The sequence below is a fragment of the Phocoena phocoena genome, chromosome 17 (genome assembly GCF_963924675.1).
Source record: "Phocoena phocoena chromosome 17, mPhoPho1.1, whole genome shotgun sequence".
Classification (NCBI taxonomy): Eukaryota; Metazoa; Chordata; class Mammalia; order Artiodactyla; family Phocoenidae; genus Phocoena; species Phocoena phocoena.
Window position 1 is genome coordinate 18046276 of NC_089235.1, and position 16439 is coordinate 18062714.

General features: G+C 35.7%; 1 protein-coding gene across 2 annotated transcripts in view; it reads right to left on the bottom strand.

Annotated features, from left to right (window-relative positions):
• STAU2 (staufen double-stranded RNA binding protein 2) overlaps window positions 1-16439 on the bottom strand; it is a 309313-nt gene that overhangs the window by 181021 nt on the left and 111853 nt on the right. For both annotated transcript variants that reach the window (XM_065895762.1, XM_065895761.1), the window contains 3 exons: window positions 15315-15422; window positions 13058-13270; window positions 5263-5400 (listed from right to left, as the gene is read on the bottom strand). In XM_065895762.1, coding sequence (XP_065751834.1) covers window positions 5263-5400; window positions 13058-13270; window positions 15315-15422 — 459 coding nt within the window. The remainder of the gene's footprint in view (window positions 1-5262; window positions 5401-13057; window positions 13271-15314; window positions 15423-16439) is intronic.

Consider the following 16439-nt stretch of genomic DNA (forward strand, 5'->3'; position numbering starts at 1 on the left):
ACATTGAACAAAGCAATATTAAAAAGAAGAAAAATTGTGACTAAGTTAGGTTTATTCCAAAAATGCAAGATAAGTCTAACATTCGAAACTCAAACAAAATCAATGGAATCTGCTATATTAATCAGTTGAGGAGACAAATCATATGATCACCCTAATAAATGAAGCAAAAGCATTTGCTAAAACTCAACATTCATTCATGATAAAAACTCTTAGCAACTAGGGAAGGAAGAGAACTCAAACCTCAGCAAAAATTATACTTAATGTTGAAGTTCTGAAATTAGAAACAAGACAAAAATGCCCTCCATTTTTACTAGTATTTAACATTTTACTGCAAACCCTGGACATAGCAATAAGGCAAGCGAAATAAAAGGTTTAAGAATTAGAAGTGTAAGAACAAACTGTCATTACTTACAGAAATAATATTTACAGAGGAAATCCAAGAAAATGTATGGGTAAACTATAAGAATTTGTGAAAGTACAAGTTCTTGTATAAAAGACAGTATACAAAAGCCAACCGCCCTTGTATAGTCCATCAACAATTAAGTAGAAAATGAAAAATATTAAAAGATACAATTTCTATTAAACAAAAATCAAATATCTATGATGTTTAAAATCTTTACACATAAAACAATATACATTATTGAGAAATATTAAGATAAACCTAAAAGAGGTATGCCATTCTCATGCATTGAAGACTCATAATATCAATTTTTTCAAATTGACCTATAAATTCAATAAATTCCCATCAAAATCCCACACGTATTTTCACAATATTTGACAAGCTGATTCCAAAATTTACATGGAAATGCAAGGTGCAAAGAACAGCCAAGATCCTTTTGAGGAAGAACAAGGTGGGGGCATTATTCTTCGGGATGGCTAGACTTATTATAAAATTAACATCAGGGAAAAGAGAGATAAACTTGACTGCCTTAAAATGAATGACTTCTATTCCTCAAAAAGTATCATTAAAAAAGGAAGAGTCAAGTCACAGCACAAGAGAAGATATTTGAAATGCCATATAACTGCAAAAGGTTCACATTTCCAGAATATATAGTAGATTCCTATAAATCAATTTTTAAAAAAAAAAAAACAGCTGAAAAATGAGCAAGAAAGCTGAACAGGCAATCTATATCTGAAATTTTGAATTGTTTTATCAAATGTCACTGCAATTTGTTTAAAAAAAGTTAGAAAACTTCAATAGCTTCATGTCACTTTAATAAAATTTCACAACCACACCTATACTGGGTACTAGCAATGAATGGCTATGTGATACAACTAAAACTAGTTTTCAGATACAATGTATGATAATTCTACACATATTTTTCTTTTTTGGCTTTTGTGTGTAATCATTACATTTGTTATTTCACTTGTGTCAGAACATATAGATTTCCATCTGGTATCCACACATGTGTACTGTTTGTCATTTATTCTTACACCATTATTGAGATTTTTATCTGTATTACTATTTCCATCACTACTTTTAAGCTTCAGTGAACCAGCTCCTTCTAAGGAATTAGGGATATGCAACACAGTGCTTAAAAAAAAAACTTAACAATTATAAATAATGTCCAAATTATATGACAAAGCACTGCACTTTCTAAACAGAGTATAACTCAAGATGAACTAAATGACATACTTCTTGCAGTATATGACACACTGAAAATGTACTCATTATAGAACCTCTGTAACAACTATCACAAATCTTATAGTTCAGATCTGTGCAATGTTTTTGAAACATGTCATTGCTTCTTCTCCTGAAACCAGAAACCACTACATTATGACAAATCAGCAAGTAGTCTATGGACCCCATTCAGAAGCACTGATCTAGTGCTGTTCACGGCATATCCTTGGAGCTGGGCGAACACACACACCTCCCACATCTGTTGGCCTGCACCTGACCCGATGTATCAAGGCTCTGTGTGTCCTTGAGTCCCGGGCTAGAGCCAGCCTCTGCTACCTGTTGTTTTTTCCAGGGCTTGGTTTGTTCCCCAGCCTCACCAGACCCTGTGTTGTTGCTGGAATGCATGCTGGCTAAAAGATTAGGCCAGCTACGTCAGAAGCTTCCTCTACTGCTCTGAGGGTCACAAGACTTGCCAAAGTAAATGGCAGCAAAAGATAACTGAGCAGCAAAAGATGTTTCATCTGTTTTCACAAGCTATATACGTCTTGTCATTCTCATTCAAATCTTCTGCTGCTTCATCCCTAAATCTCATTTACCTGCCCAGGCCTGTGGCCCTCTGGCTCCAGGCTCCTGCTCTTGGGCCATGGGGTTCCCATCACAGCATTCACCTTAAATCTATGTCGGCTGGCTTTCCGTCTGACCTACTCTGACACCTCAAGACTTATTTCCAGAACAGGTGCTTCCAGATTCATTTTTCCCATTCACCCACCCCTTGTCTGACACAGTTTTTACAGTTGCATGGCTCAACAGCTTGTGAGTATTTGGTTACCCCAGAGTTATTTGTTACTATTGAAAAAGACCACTGTGCTAAAGGACTTTGATTCCCTGCCAGCACTCACAGTGGTCACTCAAAAAAAAAAAAAAAAAAAAAAATCACTGCATTATAAAAGTCAAGTAAGTATGTAAGTAAACTTCCAAAAGTCATCTTCCTACAAAGCTCACAAATTTTATAACCATTCTAAGACTTTTACATTAAAATGTTAATTTTTCTGCAAAGAAGCTCAATTATTTTGCTATGCAATAAATTTAAGACAGATTTTTTTGTCTTTAAACAAATCATTTAAATTAATCAAGTCATCTGGACTTCCTGGCAGTCCAGTGGTTAAGACTCCACACTTCCATTGCAGGGGGCACGGGTTTGATCCCTGGTCAGGGAACTAAGATCCCACATGCCACACAGCACAAAAAAAAAAAAAAAAAAAAAAAAAACCCCAAGATACTATTTAAAAAAATTTTTTTTTAATTAATCAAGTCCTCAAAAAACCAACAAAAAAATTCTAAAACAGCATTTACCAAAAACTTAATTATCTTTCACTGAGTCACAAATGAAATTTCCTTTACATATATTTTTTAAAATCTGGAGATCTTAATCACAGGTAGAAAAATTAACATCATGCAACACATAATAACAGAACGTGCTGATATACAATTTAGTTATCGTTATTTTCTCTTGAAAAATTAAAATATGCCTCCCTCCCCAAAAAAAGAAAAAAACTTTAAGAAATTTTCTCTGGACCTAAATACCCAAAAAATGTCATCAGAGATTTTCCTTTACCTAGTAATCAATACAAGTAACTACATCCATTTTATAACACACATTTGTTTGTGGGGATTTTCTGGTGATAGATAAATATGAGCGCATTATCTTTAGAGAGTTCACTTCCACATTCAATTGTAACGAATGTTAACATTGTTTAAGTAGCTTATACAAAAGCCTTTACTTCGATGAAGTTGCTGCAGTGCTGTAACGAATCCACTGGGGCTTTCAGAAGAAGGAAAAAACAGTATGAATTCAGTGTGAAAACATTTACAAGTACAGCCAAATGTTCCTGTTTGACTAGAATGTGTATGAATACCCATAAAATGGAAGCTCGCCTAAGATATTCTAAATTCCTCTTTCAAAAGGAGTACTCAATATACTCCACAGGAGAGGAATTGTTTAATAAAGTCAAAGCCAGCTTTTTATTCCTGACACAGGTCTAAAATGTAGGGGATTTTTTTTTCCCCTCAAGTTTTGGAGTTCAAAGAATATTTTCTATAATTCTTTAAAGTCAAGAATGTAAAAAGAAAAACGGTGCACATGTTTAACAAAGTGAAAATACTGGAACCACACTGTTGCGGGTCCCAGTGACATCCAGACAATAATGTGTTCACAAACCACAGAAGAATTCCCCCTCCCTGGATATCTAAGTTCCCAACCGTGGTTTACCTGTAACTACATCATAAGTTTATATCGCCCACAAAAGCCTAACATACTAGCTCTCAATCAGGCAGGCAGCAAATATACCTCACATGTTTATGAAGGTCCTACTACATACATACCGCCATATTGGGTACTGTGAGATAAAGAAACGTGGGGATTACAAATTAGGAAGGAAGGTAAAATTTAGACATGCATGAAAGTTAATCAACATGAGATACACTATCTGAGTCCAGAACGTTTGCCATGGGTCAGCACTTAATTAACATCTGTTGATTGTAACTGGGTTTTATTACAAATGAGAGCCACAGGTTTGACTGGAAAAAGGTTCTCTGACAAGCCTATTATAACAGAAACAGTTGGGACAATGAGAATTTAAACACAGACTGGGCGTGAGATGATTCTAATGAACCATGCCTAATGTAAGAAAATGTAAGAAAAACTTCCATATGTTTTAGAGATACACACCAAGTACGTAGGCTAAAATGACATGTGGTTAGAAAGTAGCTTTAAAATACTTCAGGAAAAGAAGGAAAGGAGGGTGGGAGGAAGGGAGGAAAGAAAAACTGATGGCCAAAGCCAAGTACAGCAGAAATCATAATTGTTGGCTTTGGATGATGGGCATTTTCCCTAAGATTCCATTATACTCTTCCATTATACTATTTTTTAAAGCATACTATTAAATATATCCACCTTTGGCTATGTTTGAAATTTTCATAACAAAAATGGAAAGTTTCTGTGATACCGGGGCTTGACTTGGCAAATGAAGGTGGACAGGTATAGGATTTAAAACGAAGGAGGGCATTTTAGGCCTTCTCCCTCATTCTCAGTCCCCACCCATCGACCAATACACCAGCAACCATTCTTCAATTTTCTTGGCTTCACAACGCAGCAGTTAAGTCTCTCAGCAATTCCGAGTTCCTCAGTCCTCACCACAGTTAGGTAGCCGGCTAGCTCCCTTTTCCTAATTTACCTAATAACCCAAAAGTCCGTGCTCTTGGCCCTGTTCCACATACTACGTCCACCCTTCTAAATTTTGTTTCTAATTCCATCTGTCTTTTATTCCCAGTAGTTAATAGACTCCAGCTGCAAATTGCAACACATTAAGTTACAGATAGGCATTCCCAGTGATGAACTCTGTGTGAGCTCACAGCCCCTTAGAAACGCATACTATCTATTCTAACACGTCCTTGACACTTGAATGTTTCAACCAAGTGGGTAGATGGGCCTGGAGGGAATGAACACTTTAAATGTAAACAGTTTTATTACCTTCTACTATTAATTCCTAGTTTTCGTTTCCACCATATCTCTATTCCAGCTTCAGGATTTCTAAATTTTTTCAATAGTTAAAAAAATCTTTTAATATAAAAGTTAGAAATACCTGCATCACAAATTCCCGACGTCGAGGCATTCCTCTTTCTGAAAGCAAAACGTAATCTGGTTCCTTTTCCTTTTTGGCCTGTTGAATTTGAGCCAGGCGGCTAATGGGGTTCATTCCTTGACCATATTCTGGTCCAGCCTAAAAAAATTTAAGAAAAATTTTCAAAACATAAGACCTGCTTTTAAAACTTGTTATTAGATCCTTAAAGAAACCATGGTTCTCATCTCCTCCCCTGCACCCCAAAACTCTGTCTGAAATAAATGAAAATTTATAAAGGAAAATTAGAAAATGGATCTGAAACTAGGCTTCTATAGGATTTAGGGCTCAGAAGTATTATTGATAAGTTGGTCAACTATCCTTTTAAACTCTTTAATACAGTAGGAGTTGCTTCACAACTTCTATTCATCAAAAAACACCAAAAAGAATGTAAGAAGACAAGCCATGAACTGGGAAGAGATATTTGAAACACATGTAAGTTAAAAAAAGATATACCCAGTATCCAAAATATGTTTTTAAAAACTCCTAAAAAGTATTAAGAAAAAGACCATCTAAAATAAAAATGGGGAACTCCCTGGTGGTCCAGTGGTTAGGACTCTGCTTTCACTGCCAAGGGCCTAGGTTCTATCCCTGGTGGGGGAACTAAGATCCCACAAGCCATGAGGTGTGGCCAAAAAAAAAAAAAGTGTTAAAATAAAAATGGGCAGGACTTCCCTGGTGGTCCAGTGGTAAAAGATCCACCTGCCAATGCAGGGGACGTGCACTCGATCCCTGGCCGGGGAATTAAGATCCCACATGCCATGGGTCAACTAAGCCCGCACGCCACAACTACTGAGCTTGCACGCCTCAACTAGAGAGCTCGTGTGCGGCAAACTCTAGAGCCCACTCGCTCTGGAGCCCATGCACTCTGGAGCCCACACACCACAACTAGAGCAGCCCAGGCCCACAACTAGAGAGAAGCCCACGTGCCACAACAAAGAGCCCACGCACTGCAATGAAAGATCCTGCATGCCTCAAAGAAGATCCCACCTGCCGCGACTAAGAGCCAATGCAGCCAAAAATAAATAAATAAATACTTTTAAAAATAAAAGAAAAATGGGCAAATGAGATGAACAGATACTTAACAGAAGAAAAAAAAAACATAAAAAGATAATCCATCTCATTAAGACTCAGAAAATGCATATTAAAACCACAGTGAGACACTATTTCATACCTATCAATTTAGCAAAAGAAGTCCAACAGCCTCAACTGGTGAAGGTGGGGAGTAACAAAAACTTACACAGTGCTGATCATAATATAAACTGGAAAACAATTTGGCAATGTCTAGTAAAGTCAATAAATAACCCACTCCTCAGTAGCCTCTTCAACTAGAAAACTGTTACCCAAATGTGCTAGCTCATTTGTATGGGAATATCCACAGCTGCATTATTTGAAATAGCAAAAAAAGAAAAACTGGAAATAACCTAAACATTCATCTGTAAAAGAAAAAATAAATTATGGCATGTTCATACAATGGAACAGCATATAAGAGTGAAAATGAATTAAGTGTTGCTACATACATCAAGATGGATGAATTTAAGAAAAACATGTTAAGTGAGAAAAGCAAGCACAGAAGAATATATAAAGTATGATATAATTTATATAAAGCCCATTAAAACTACAAAACACTGGTGAAATTAAATAAGATCTCAGTAAGTGGACAGACACACATGTTAATGGATCAGCAGACTCAATATTCTTAAAATGTTGATTCTCTTCAAACTGATCTATCAATCAAATCTATCAAATCAATCAAAATCAATCTATCAACCCCAATCAAAACCCCGGCATGTGCTTTTGGGTAATAATTAATAAGCCAATACTTAAAATTCATATGGAAATGCAAAGGACAAATAACCAAAACAACCTTGAAAAAAGAACAAAGTTGGAGGAATCAGACTACCTGATTTCAAGATTTATTATAATGCTATAGTAATCAAGATAGTATGTGTGGTACCGGCAGAAAGACAGACAAAGAGATCAATGAAACAGAACAGCATCCAGAAGCACATCCACACGTATATGGTCAACGAAGGTGCAAAAGTCATTCAGTGGAGAAAGGGTGGTCTTTTCAACCAATGGTACTGGAACAATCGGATATTCACATGTAGAAAAGAACCAAAACTTCAATCCATACCTCACACAAAAGTTAACTCAAAATGGTTCATAGGCTTAAGTGTAATATCTAAAACTAAAACTTCCAGAAGAAAATATAGGGGAAATTTTTCTGGTTTGGTTAGGTAACAATTTCTTAGATACAACACCAAAATCACATTCAATAATAATAACGATAATAAATTGAACTTCGTCAAAATTAGTAACTTCTGTTCTTTAAAAAGGACAAGCCACAGGCTTGGAGAAATATTTGCAAACCACATATCTGATGAAAAAAAAACTTGTACTCAGAATGTATAAAGACCTCTCAAAATTCCGTAATAAATTTATATTTTAAATGTATTACTTGCTATTATTTAAATTATTACTTAAAACTTTTTAAGCGAGCAAAGGATCTGAACAACACTTCACCAAGTTTCATGTGCTACTGTATATACAAAAAAACGCTCTATCATTAGTCACTAGAGGAATCTGAACCAAAATGAGATATCAATATGCATGTATTTGAACAACTGAAATTTAACTATACTATGTGTTAGAAAGGATGTGCAGATACTAGAATTCTCACACATGGCTGCTGAGAATACAAAATGGTTCAATCACTTTGAAAAACTATTGGCAGTGTCTTAAAATGTCGTATACCTACTAAATGACCACACCACTCTACCCCTAAGTATTTACTCAAGAGAAAAAAAAGCATATGCCCAGAAGACTTAGACACAAATGTTCACAGCAGCTTTATTTTTAATAGCCCCAAATTAGAAGCATCCCAAATATCCAACGAAGAGTGAATGGATAAACAAATTATGGTATATCCATTCAATACAATACTACTTAGCAACAAAACAGAACCAACAATTAATAGCTGTAACAACATGGATGAATTTCTAAATTATTATACCAAGTGAACGAAGCCAGTCAAAAAAAGAGTGTTGCTTGGGAATTGAAGGTGGGGGGATTCCAAAGGGGAACGAGGAAACTTTGGGGAGCAATGGATAGGTTCATTGTCTTGATTGCCGTCATGGTTTCACAAGTGTATACATATATCAAATCATATCAAATAGTATGCTTTAAATTATGTACAGTTCACTGTATGTCAATTACACCCCAATAAAGCTATCTTAGAAACCAACCAAATACCATTTTCCAGAAAAACAAACATGTAGTAAAACTTTTAAGATTAGGAAACATTAAACACAAAACTAATGATGGCAGGTTACCTAAGGGAGGTGGTATCAGGATGTGACAGAAGAGGGTATACAGATAGCTTCAACCTTACCGAGAAATGTTCCATATTCAAGCTGGGTGGTAGGTCTTACTTGCTCTTACTTAGTGTGCTTTTTAACTTACATACACATCCTATATAAACCTTTTAGAAGGCACTCTATTTTTAACTTTATATGAAGTAATGTTTATGAATAAAACTTGATAAAAGCTTTTTTTTTAAGTTTATGTATAGCCTTTTTAGTGGCTTCTAAAAGGGTTAAAAACAAACAAAAAATAAACCTTTGCAAATCAAATATGTTTTTCTGCATGCAAACTAACTTTCTTCATATGTTATTCCTAGAAATGAAGGTTTGCATGTCATATGGTCAGCACTTTATATCCACCTGTGAAAATTTACTCTAAAACAGGTATTAGAGACAAGGGTAATCCCTAAGTTACAGTTTATATGTGTTACACTAAGCTCACAGAAGAGCCACTATGTAGTCTTAGCTTTTCCTGTAGTTGTTGAGTCTCGACCATAGCTAGCCTGGTGCTGCAGGTTCAGCCTCTAAGTCAGATCCTGCAAGGTCCTTTAAATTATGTTTTGGGGATTTGGGGTTTTACCCAAAGAACAATGAGAAATTACTAAAAGATTTTAAGTAGAGGCATGACATGATCTGATCAGTATTTCTAAAAGACAACACTTTTAGAAAGATCTTTTGATGTCAAAAGTACTTGTAGGAAGAAGGCCAATTAAAAACCTACTGTAGTAGTTCTGGCAAGGCATGACTGTGAGTTGGATCAAAAGGGTGGCAGGGAATGGAAAGAAATGGACCAACTTAGGAAATATTTAAGTGATGCAATCAACAGGGCTTGATGATTGACTCTATACAAGGAGGTGGAGAGATGTTAAAAATGACTCCCAGGATTCTGTTTCAGCAGCTGGATGGGGATGCCAGTCACCAATGGTAAGGAATATGCAGGAGGAGGAAGAGGTTCAGAAGGGAACGCGATGAGTTTTGGACAGAGCTTCAGGGGCCTGTGAACTATTAAGTGAGAGGCCCAACAGGCAGTGTCGAGCACAGAAGAATATTTGGGAATCATCTATATAAGGACTGAATTGAAGCCCTAGAAGTATGAAGAGCAGCCTAGGAGAGAATAAGAGAGGGAAAAGACTGAGAACTTCAATACTGCAATAGTTGGGTAGAGGGGGAGAAAAAAGAAAAGGAAAATTTTAGCTTTTGATAAAATATTGGTTTCTACTTCTACTTACATACCAAGAAAATGAAAAAAACACATATTGTAATATATGTGTAATATATATAGAAGGACTGATGAGAAAAGACAAAATACAGATAATAACCCGTAAGTCTAAGATTGAAATGCCAGTGAAAAGGTAAAGGGAAGCTCTTGGTTCTCGCACTAGAAGATGTCCATGAAGATGGTCACATAAACATGTACTTCCAACGGTATGTTGTCTTTATTCCTGTTTAATTTGCCTATTTTATAAGAATGTCTGTAGGTTCGAAAGACGTTGTTGATACAGATTCCAATGACAAAGAACCAGATGCATAAATCCAATCAGAGAATAATGGAGTTCTGAGAACATTAAGAATGGCTGGTTTCTTCCCTTGGCTGAAATTAACTACTAGCATCCTTGAAAATGAAGTTATTCCTTGGATAGCAAGTCTTAGATTATCATTCTACAAACCAGTAAGGACAGTCTTAGTCAGAAAACTTTATCTCCAACATCAGAAAACCTTCTTTGAGGCCTCATCTTATAGAAGAGAAGCTACATTAAAGAACAGAATCTAAACCCAAAGACACCATCAGGGCAGTATTACATTTTAACAAGGTGACTCTGTAGAGTAAACTAAAATCCAAAAGGAGTTCACAACCAACCAGTTTCAAATGGGCACTGGCATCAGATGTGACTGGACCTGAAACCTGACTCTGCTCTGTGACCTTAGGGAAGTTTCTTAAACACCAAGAACCTCATCTGTAAAATGGGGATAATATCTACAGCACAGAGTGATTAAGAGGATCAAATGAGACAATGTGATAATTTCATTATTCTAAATAAAATCAAGGTAAATCATCAACAGCTATTTTCTCTACTTCTATTGCATAATAAGGAATGGTAGACCCTAGATGTAGAAGACATTTAGGGAAGAGACTAAAATGCTAAAAACCAAGACACCATCCAAGCTGATCCACTTACTGGCCCAGTAAGTGGAAGGTCTGATCATACTCAAAATTCTGTAGATTCCAACTCATTGTATGCATGCTGCTTTCTCAGAATAACCTTACATTTCAGAGAATATCTACAGACTTTAACATAAGACAGATATGGTACAAGAAACTCCAAGCGTGATGCATGTGAGGAAAATCGCAGGGGGCGAACCAAATCTGGGACTGGGGGAGGATCAGAGAAGGCATCCCTGAAGAAGTCAAGTTTAAGCTGAGATCTAAATGGTGGATAGGAAGAAAGTTCTAGAATAACATGCTTATATACTGGAGGTAGCAGCAAATTATTTTTAAAATTCAAAACGTCTCTCCCCCCCTTTGTGGAATAACATTTAAACAATACTCTTGCTTTTAATGGCTATGGTTAAAAGTAACAAGAGTTATATTTATATTCTACTATAAAAAGTGATAGATCTTTTCTAGACTAAAGGCTTATTATTCTTAATTTATTAAGATTAGATTTAGTTTAATAGATTAGGCGGAGGTTAATGTGACCAGTTTTGCACTGCCATTCTGATGCAGAGCACTGTTCTTCCATCATGGAGAAGCTATAGATTTTATTATGTATAAAGATTTAGGAAAACAGACCACGGATACATTCATGCACATATAAAATGTGAACAGAATTAGATACAAAATAACAATAGCTAATATTTATTGAGTACTTATTATCTGTATTGTTAATAAATATTTAATAATAATGACTAATGCATTCTACGTATTATTTCAAGTAACACATAACAATCGTGTGAAGCAAGTTCAATTATTGTTCCTACTTTATAAATAGAGAAGTGAAAGATTAGAAAAGTTAGGTAACTTGCTCAGGTCACAAGGATTCACACTCTAAGGTCATTTTCTGACTGTGATGGCCATTTTCTTAACAACCATATCCTACTCCCTGACCATGTGGTTAGAGCATATAAATGAAAGCCAGTCCTCAAAACCACTATGACTCATGATGAGTGGATCTATTTGGCGTTTATTTTTAGTCTACCTTGCAGCACAACGTAGAATGCTATTTCAGGAAATGCATAATCTACAGCCTCTCAGTGAAGTAATGACAGTATTCAGTAAAAAGAACAAGTATTTATGTAGTTGTTTATACAGGTATTTATGTATTTATGTAAATATGCCTGCATGTATTTTTAAATAAAGCAAAGGTACAAAAATCTAAAACCTACAGAAATATTTCAATTGTACCACTGCAGGATCTAAACAAAAGAAATCCATCAAAGAGAAAATGTACTTCACTCCTGTCACCCTTGACGCTCTGAAGAAGTCTGCTAAATACGCGAGGCTGAGCTAGCCGCTCATGCGCTGGCGGTTCAAGGCTTTCTCTGGGAGCAGAACTCTCGCTCCATTCACGTCACACACGCTGAGTGTCTGCAGGCACCGTTCTGTGCTAAGTGCTAATTCATCTCATTCCTCTGACCTCTGCCTTTTATTTTACTTGTTTTTTGGTTAACGTAAATAAAATCTGATTCAGTAAAAGAAAGAGTTACAACACCTTGAAAAGCTGTGTGCTCTCTTTGACACGGTATTCATGCCTGAAAGAATAGAAACCAAATCGCCCCGCTGACCTCCTAGGGCTGCTATGGGGATTAAATGAGATAAAGCATGTGAAGTGCTGGGACCGTGTCTGGCGCACTGAGTGCTTTATATTTACTGGCTGCTTCTGCTGTCATCAGTGTGAGGATTACTCATGTATTATTACTCTGCATCCAACCCCCATGTCCTGAAATCCTAAGCAGTCACCATACAGCAGTGTGGTCTGCAGAAAGAACACTGCATTACAGATCAGTAATTCAGGCTGCTGCACACAACAGGTGAATACAAGTGAGCAAATTCTTTGAATATGTCTCATAAAACCTTATTTGTAAAATGAGGGGTAACACCTGCCTTACAGAATCATGATGAGAATTTTACCAAAGGTAATCATGAATGGGAAAGTATTTTTTAAACCATAAAAAAGTATAACTATTTAAGGTATTATTATTTCATGAACAAACACAGGTATACAAGTGTCTAAAAGCAAAACAGAATTGTTATTCATTTATAGACACATGTCCAACCCTGATTTTGGGACTGTTTATAACCCACAGGTTTAAGTGCCTGGCCTATGAAAAAACTTTTAGCTACAGATACTATAACGTTTACATAGTAAAACTAGCGTTCACAACCATATACTTACCTTTACTATTGTTTTAGGGCGTTTTTTAAAAAACAGTTTTGGCTTTTCAACCACAGGAAGAGGTGGAAGTTTCTTAAGCTCCTGCAGGACAGTGGTTGCAGCACGTTTCTTGGATAGTTTTTTGCTATTTCCCTCTCCTTCTGCAGAGAACTCTCCCACTGACACCCGAGTAACAAAGCTTTTCATATGTGGTGGTCCACTTTCTTTAATAACCTATTGAATGTAAGTAAAATATTCAGTACAGGCACTTAAGATGTGTTCTTGTGGCATGAATCTTTCTTAATGTTCGTATCATAATCAAGATTGAAATTTTTAAGAATTATGCCAAAATCATAGATTCCTTCAATAAGGCTATTACGAAGTCATTATACAGGGGCTATTCATTGATGATACTTACAATGCCTAAAGGAACTGAATTTGAGAAAACAGAAATCTAAATAAACACATTCAATTCATGGTCAAAACTGTGTTTTACTAGCTTAAAACAGGCAATTCTAATTATGGTTACCCTGTTTCTTATGGAACAGAAAATTAAGAACATTATACATTAGGTACACAGGCCATCCAGAATGATAATTTGCATATAACTGTGTACATATCTTTCTCCTCTGTAAGAGTAAGTTACTGGAGTGCCAGGAGTTTTATAACCCATAAAGCATCCTGCATGTGGAAGCCTCTCAAAAACAGGTTATGTGTGAAAAATAATCTAATTTTGATGGAGACCTCAAAGGCTGATTACAAAAAGGAATGTTTACGCTCTGTGACATGACCTTAAATAGATAAGTAGATATGCCATAGAAATACCTAACTTTCTAGAGTAACGGATTATGAATCTGTCTGCTACAAATGTTCCTAAATCCTGAATTAATGTGCTCTTTTTAAACTATACCAGTTTTTGGAGGAAAAATGCCTTCCAAAACCTGAGTGCTTTATAGTCTCCTTCAAAAGTCTGACCTAAAAAAAACAAAAATACCCTATTTAAATAGTTTACCATTGACCATTATATTAAAAATCTGTCTTCTAATATTGGACACCAATTAGGAGAACATACAATATCTCAATAATCCAATATTACTGGGGATAAGGAATTTGTGATAAGCATACTTTCCAAGTAATTTAAGTTTACAAGTTGAAACACCAAAACTGTTTAACCACTTTGATGGACATCTTCCTCAATTAAAATATATACATATATACTTTACTGACTAAATATTTAACTTTTATTGTTCACATTAGATCATCATTATGAACATCAGATATTCTATACTATACTATATTGATGTCTCTAAGGACATCTAAGACTTCTAAAACTGTTCCTCTTCACTGTAGCCTTTAAAAGGCCCCATCTTCCAATGACTTTTGAGTTACATGCAATTACTTTTGATAGGTTTTCCATATTTTCCCTATCATTTCTTGCTGGGACCAACAGGCCCTCAAGTACATTCTCTTCCTGCTTTCCTCATTTTGCTGCCTTTAATCTCTATGGACTGAGAAATCAGATAACCCAACTTGTTAGGACTGTGTCTAAGAAAGCTAACAGATTCCCAGTCGAGGTAAGGAGATCCTGCCAGTGAGAGTAAAATGTGGGAGCTTTCTAGTTGGTGAACATCACATAATTTGAAGGAAGATAGATACCCATCAACTGTTTCAGCTTATTTCCTGGGTTTGGCCTATTTTCTAGATATTTGAGTTGCAAAATTAGTGACCTCTTAATAAAGGAGATATTATAACAATTTAAGATTTTTCTCTTTTAAATGTCACACAATTTTAAAAATATTTTGTGACATTTATCTAGCTGTAAACTAAAGAGCTGCTTAATTACTTCTTGGTGACTTATTAGTAAAGGTTAAATTTAAACATATTTTGGCCTCCATAAATTTAAAAGAAATTAGATATTAATATATACATGTCACTAAATATTAACTATACTGAATATTTTCAATGTGATCTTATCAAAAACACCAAGTCTTATAGGTTCCTACAAATTATCTTAAACTCAGCAAATAAATTTTATGATGAAACGTGAAATATCATGTACACAAATGGCTTAATACAGAAAAGGCAAAGAGAATCAGCAGGAATCCGTAAGTTCTATTTTCTCAGGGCTTGTATCATTTCATGATAGAGAGTTCAAACGTAAGAAGCACATTAATTCTTTCAGGATACTAAAATTTTATTTGTCAATCTTATTTGTTTGTTTATTTAAAATAATAAGGAGCAAGGAGGGAAAAATGGGAGATCTCTGCTCAACACATACCTCAAAACTGACGGGCATATTTCGCTTCAGAGCAATTTCAAACACTAAGCTGATCTCAGACTTATTTGCATCTTTGTCATCATCCATTTCTTTTCCTGATTCACCATTCTAAATCACAAAAAATAGGATGACATTGAATCTTCACTTTGTAACAAACTTTACATGTATTTAACAATCAAGAGAACCTATCTAAAATACAATAGGAAACAGGAAACCAGAAACTGGATCTTGTGGATTTCTATGTAACCACTGTAGTCGAGGGCTCTGCTGTGAGGCTTCTTGTGATTTGGTTTTAGTTTTTTTCCTCAAAGTAGAAGGATAAATGCTGAGTGTGGAAATCTCTTACTCAACCATTCACTAATTTGAGTTTATCCTATATCCTCAGACCCAGTTCTCTTTAGAGACCTCCATTACACACACACACACACACACACACACACACACACACACACACACAACCTCCACTGGTATATGATATTTAATCTTCTATGGAGACTAAGTTGCAGAAAGAGTGCAGGATGCAAACCAGGATTTCGGAGCTCTGTGCCAATTTACTTATTCACCTATTTAACACTTCTGGAGGGCCTCACATATACTGAACACAGTATAAGCATTAAAGAGATCAAGAGACAGTATTCCTGCTGTCAAGAAGCTTATGAAAACAGATAAGCAAACAGATCAGGGTCATAATGAAAGTGTACAAGGACAAAAATTCTAAGTCTGCCATTAACTAAGATAAATCTCGAAGGGGGAAGAACAACAGGCTTGAGGAAAGGGAAACTGTACAGGTTGAACCGCACAGTTTCAAATAACTAAGTGCAGAACTCCCTAAGAAGGTGACTTATTAGACACACCCGGGCTGGAGATACTATTTTGAAGTCAACAGAGAAAGTAGCTGAAGCCATGGGAACGAGTGAAATTACTGAAGATCAGCCTCAATAACCTCTCTGGTAAAATAAAGTAGGACTAGAAAGTTCATAAAGATCTCCTCCACTTTAAACTCCTTGATTCTAGATTAATTAATACAATGTAATCCATGCTCAATAAACCGTAGCATTCGATGCAAGGTAAATGAATATTATTTCTCATCCTTGCTCACATTCCCAAATCCTCCCTTGCCTGGAA